Genomic DNA, 6,000 nt, shown 5'->3' on the forward strand with positions numbered 1-6,000 from the left:
AGTGTATACTTTTCATCTGACGTTGTTCAAATACGATTGCGTAGTCTACAACTCTTACACATGTATTTCACATCTATTGCACACATTATATATATGTGATATGTAATATATATATATCACTATGTATGTATGTATGTATATGTATATGTATAGACAAACACACATACATGCATGCATACTTACACATATGCTTACTTTTTTGCATATTGTGCTGACACTGAAATTGTATCTTCATATTCATAGTTATATCACAATTTTCAAATGATGGTGTTTCTCTTGTTAACTAACCTTGCAGCTGAAATTCAATTATTATTATTGTTGTTATGTATTTAATTATGCTTCATTTTATTATTAGTTGAAAATCTGCTCCTGCTGGGCGCTGCGACTGCATTATCAGTCAGTTTGAAAGAAACGGCAATGATGTCCACACCGCCACTTTTCTCCGTTGAACAGGTGGATTTGGTGCGTCGTATTCGTCAAACAGGCATCACCATTGAACAAATTGTTCAGGTAAATTCATATTTTTTTTTGTTATTTATTACTGTTTTGATTGTTATAATTGCTTTTTATTTGTTCTTCTTGAGGTGGAGCAGCAAGAAAGCTTCTTTTTCTCAATTATTTTCATGTATTATTTTTTATTGCTCATGTCATGTATTTTTCTTTCGCAATATGCATAAAAATGAGAATTTTTCCATCTTGAAGTATTATTATTATAATTAGGGGAAAAATGAAAATTTTAATAATTTGCTATGGATACGCTTTGTCAGTTGATAATCAATAATTATGCACCCGAGGCTATTTTATTTGAGGAAAATTGTGCAAGCGAAAGAAACTATGTTTAATAAACAAAAGAATTTTGTTTCTTTTTCTTTCTAAAATAGTACAAATTTCATTAATTGATCGATTTTGATAATATGATAAATTTTTTCATCATGAATCAATTAAAATTATTAAATCTGGGATTTGTGCGCAATTGTCAGTTCGTCATTTATCAACGTGCTTTATATTAAATTTCATTAAAAAAGTTTTTAATTGAGAACATCACCGAGAATTGAATAACTGCGATTGAAAATTTATTAAGCGAAAAGTTAGCAGCAGTGTGGTTTGGCAATTTTTAGAATAAGCTAGTTGCTCAAGTTAAATTTGTCCGTTGGTTGAAAATGATAATAATTTACATCAACAATTAACAGAGATTGAGTTCTTGTTTCAATCTTTAATGCTTTATTCGAAAATTTGACAACAGTTACTTTTTGAAAAAATAAAGAATTTTTGAAAGGTGTTATGCAAATTTTAATCAACAACAAAGTAGTTGTTTTTTATTTCTCAGTTGTTTACTTTATTCGTGTTGAAAAGTGCCACAGTTACTTGTGGGCAGGGCTGGAGATGAGCTGCGCTAGTCTAGTGCTCAAAGATTTCCTGCACAAAATAAAAAAAAATACTTTTCGTTCTTTGAATTATCATTATTATTATTATTATTATTATTATTTATTAGCGTCACAGGCTGACAAGGCGTTAACGTTGATCTTTCTCCAGCTATTAGCATTCCTTTGTTGAACATAATTGTCCAACTCTGCTTGATTTGCGTTTTAATTAATTAATTAATTAGTTTTTTCAGTTTACTGTTGTATGCGAATTAGTTTGTTTTTCAAAAATGGCATTTTATTTGTTCTCATTTATTTTGAAAAGAAGCTTCTCACCAACAGTGTGTAAACTCAGTTTACATTGTAAACGGTTCATTGTCGAACGGTTGTTATTCTTTGCTTGTGTTGAATTTACACTGCATATTATTATTATTATTGTTACTATTGGTGTTGTTGTTAATTTACTGATCAAATTAACCTGTTCAGAAATTTCCTCACATTCAGAAGAATGCAAGCTATTTAATTTGTTTATTCAAATTTATTCAAGTTTCAAGTTTATTCAAGTTGTTCTGATGTCATTCAGATTTGCATACAATTTTCCAGTTGCTCAATATAAATAGATAAAATATTTATTTATTTATATATTTCAATGATAAAATATATGTATGTTTTTTTTTCATTTATTTTACCAGTAAAGTTGAAAATGATTCATAATATTCCTGTTTGATTTCGTTTGCTCAGATATATGAAGCGCTGAATCGTCTTGATGAAGAGTTGAGCTCTCAAACCGTTTCTGCAGTGGCGACGCAGCAATATTGTGGACAAGAATTCAGTACAGGCTGTGGTGATTTGAAAAACGGGTCCACACCTAGTCCACAATCAGCACCAGTGGTGGACCAGAAGTCCGAGGCAATTTTGGCAGGACTGTATCCGTATTCAGGGCTTCGAAGTGTCTTACGAAAGGATCATTTGGCTTTAAAGTCCAACACTGCCAACGGTTCATCTCCTTACCCTCGGGCGTCTAATAACGAGCGCAGGCACAGCGTGATCGAGTTGACAACTCCTGAACAGAAAGCAGAATTGGCAGAATTGAAAAAGTTGCCTTTTTTTTCCTATTTTAAAATCTTTCAATTTAAAAATATTTATACTAATGTTTAAAAAAAAATACATCTGTGATGATGATTAAATTTCAGGATGCATGATATTTGTCAATTGTTATAAAATTTGCATTTGTTTGTTTTTTTGGGCTTTTCAGAAAAGATGAAGAAGAAATAATCAACGAAATTCGAGAATTTGTTTCTCGTTGTCAGGTGAGGCAACAGACCATCGCCCAGATGACTGGTATTTCACAGCCGTACGTGTCGAAATTTTTGAGTGGAATAGCCAAAGAGTTGTCTGAACGCGTGCGAACGTTGATGTTCTCGTGGTTCATTCTGTGCCGCAACCGACCCGAACTGATCGGTATGTTTCATTTTGTTTGTTTGTTTATTTGTTTATTGCTTTTTTTTGTTTGAAGCAAAATACTGATTTCAGCTGAAATGGCTTCTGATGCGAATTCCAAGGTGAAAATTAACGCTTCCAAAGAGTTCTACTTGCCAAGACGGGAGCGATTTGTTTTCAAACAAGCCCACATTGATGTTCTTGAACGCTTTTTTAATGAAGAACCCTACCCAAATATGTTGAAACGAGAAGAAATTGCCTCTGCGTGCAATTTGGCATTGCAGAGTCAACATTTTGGTGAAGAGTTTGCAATTGTTTTTTGCTTGCTTGCTTGTTTGCATATATTAAAATTTGAATAAATTTTGTTTTTGTTTTCAAGGGAATTTCAATCCGAAAGATCTCGTTACAGAGCACATTGTTGCTAATTGGTTTTCCAACAGGAGGAAAGAAAAGAGGAGAAAACGTAAGAAAATTAACTATAATTGCACAGTTGAGCTGTACTTTGAAAGCATTATGCACGTGTTTAAATTTGAATAATTTGCTGCTGTTCATGTGATTCTTTCTATATTTTAGAGTTTGTTGTCGACTCGCGTGCACCTCGCAGACGCAAGTCTGCTTTTATGGATCGCATTTCCACAGATTGTGAGCAGCATGTTTTCATTTCAGACGATACCTCTGTTCAGGTTTGTCGATGATTTCACAGTTGCTTTGCTTTGTCTTTCTTTTTTGAAAGCAAATGATAAATTCAATTTTATAAATTTTCCAAAAATATAACATCAAGCATAATTACCAATTTTGAATTATGTAATTACAAAAGATGATCGTTTCAAGTGCAGAATTATCAACAAATAGCTTTTGTTTATTTACATTTTCAAAAGTATTATTAAATTTTTTGTTATTAAAATGCAATATTTAAAATTTTAGCATCACTGCAGTAAGAAATAATGTTATTTTAGAATAGAATTCTTTCTGATTCGGTCAACTGTATATTGAGTAATGGCATTACTGAAAAGAAGAATTTGGAAACATGTGAGAAAAACAAAAGAAAATAAATATATTAAAAGAGAATTGCAGTTGCAAATATATACATATATATATATATATATATATATAAATTTTTATACTTATATTTTTTAAGGTTCTGAATCCAATTCAGAAAATATAGCTGAACAATTGGCAGCAGTGAGCAGTAGTGTGCTCGCGCTTGTCAACCCTTATGAACAAGAAGAAGAAGAAGAAGACGACGAAGAAGATGTGGCGAATGCTCACATGTCTGCAGATGAAGAAAAATCTACTCAAGGTTGTTTATCAGCATCGGATTCTGAAATCAACGAACTATTGTAAAAAAGAAATATGGAAAACGTCGTTCCATTTACAGTAATAATTTAATTGGCTACAAAATTTTTTATTTATACCTTTTTTGTTTATCAAAATTACATTGAATTTTGTAGCTAATTACTGAACTCACAATTAACTTATTATTTGAGAAGAATTGAAGTTTGTCATTTGTGAAATTTTACTTCACCTTCTATCACTGTCAATTAATTTTTCACGCTGAAAATTCATTCCCATATTGCATTGCACTTTTGTGCTGTTTATCTTTTATATTCCACTTTTGCAGTTGTTCCTATTTTACAGTTAGTTTTCGGGTAAGCCTAATGTTCAGGCTGGATGACTGAATTGTGGAACAATTTCTGTTTACCGTTGACGATTACGCTGCAAAAAAGATATATTCATATATTATAATAAATATCATCGTAAAATCATTATAAATAATATCATCGTAAAAAAATGAACAACCTTTTCTTTGGCATCTTTCTTACCTACAGTGCACGCATGTGCTGCATGTGAATTTGTTTCTGCTCTTATGAATAATTGTTATTCAGTTTTCTTCCTCTGATATTATTTTTAGTATATTTATCTGAAACAAATATTTGCTTCCCTAAAAGGGACGTGTACGTATCAGTGTGGTTGGAAAATAATGATCTTTACTATTAGAGATTTAAAGCTTAACAACAAACTTTGTGGAATTTTTTCATTGGCAACATTCATGGGTAGAAGAAAAAGTTCATTTCTAATCGGCTGTGAAAATATGAATAGAAAATTCGCTGATCGCAAAACAAATTTTAACAACATCCAAATCGAAACGTGAAGCACAAGCCTGCAATTTTGAAATTATTATTTCTGAAATTTGAAATTCTTTTTTGTAAAGTTGTCAACATTTTTTGATAATTTATCCTCAGCAAAATTAAAAAACATTTCATGTATTCTATAGGTAAACGAGCGTTGTTCAACCACACTTATGCAAGCATAAGCGCAGCTGGTAGCTTTAACACGTCAACAACTTTTAAAGCACTTTAACAATACTACTACTACTCAACAAGCAATAAGTAATAATCTTGAATCATCATTAAATTTCACTTTCTCATTTCCATTGTTAATTGCGGTGCCTGTTGCACAAACAGACGCTATTAAATTTCAACTCTTTACTGTCTCGACATTATTTTCAAAAAACTTTTATTATAAATGTAACAGATATTATTGAAATTTATTTAGAAAAAATACTTAGAAATTAGCCCCTGCGTGTATTATGTTAACAAAAAACAATTTCAGTATTACAGCTTCTGTTCTACTGCACTGTAAAAATGAAATTGCAGGTATGAAATTTGTAATTAAAAGTACTGTATTATACAGTATATTGATAGCCAGATCACCGATAAGAAGGTTGCAAAGTAACAGACCAATCAGAGAAAAGCAATGCGGTGTGTGGCCTTGGTTGATTTTTCATTCGATTTAGCGTTGCGCAACAAAATTACAAGTGAAAGAAACTACATCGAGGTAAAATTTGAACTTTAGGATATTTTTTTTGATTTTTATGAAATAATGCATGTATATTTTTTATTTAAGTATTTGATAATTTTTTACTTTAATGTGCACTGATATTTGAAAAACATGTAAAACAGAATTCTTATTTTTTTATAGTTAATTTAGTTGTTTAGAAACATTGATATTCAAATTGGCTATTTTGCGAAGAAATGTACATTTAACTGTAGAATAGGGTGAAGTTTTCAATTTGGACTTGTGCTTTATTTTTAAATTTCTTGTGACCGGACAGATCAAATAGAGTACTGAGCACACAATGTTCACTGTATGCAAATCAGAAAAAATCACTTTTCATGCGAAAATTTTACTTTATTCC

The 6,000-nt window shown here is 31.0% G+C and overlaps 1 protein-coding gene across 1 annotated transcript; it reads left to right on the forward strand.

The window, feature by feature from the left end:
• The first annotated feature begins 145 nt into the window (after nucleotides 1–145).
• Nucleotides 146–4,480, forward strand: Tsp_07763 (putative homeobox domain protein). Its single transcript, XM_003381199.1, has 12 exons — nucleotides 146–242; nucleotides 356–510; nucleotides 1,493–1,511; nucleotides 1,616–1,636; nucleotides 2,113–2,458; nucleotides 2,617–2,822; nucleotides 2,895–3,115; nucleotides 3,181–3,264; nucleotides 3,377–3,484; nucleotides 3,726–3,735; nucleotides 3,940–4,141; nucleotides 4,423–4,480. The coding sequence occupies exons 1-12, from the start codon at nucleotides 146–148 to the stop codon at nucleotides 4,478–4,480; spliced, it is 1,527 nt and encodes a 508-aa protein (XP_003381247.1).
• The last annotated feature ends 1,520 nt before the right edge of the window (nucleotides 4,481–6,000 follow it).

The sequence above is a fragment of the Trichinella spiralis genome, assembly GCF_000181795.1.
Source record: "Trichinella spiralis strain ISS 195 chromosome Unknown Scfld2, whole genome shotgun sequence".
Taxonomy (NCBI): Eukaryota; Metazoa; Nematoda; class Enoplea; order Trichinellida; family Trichinellidae; genus Trichinella; species Trichinella spiralis.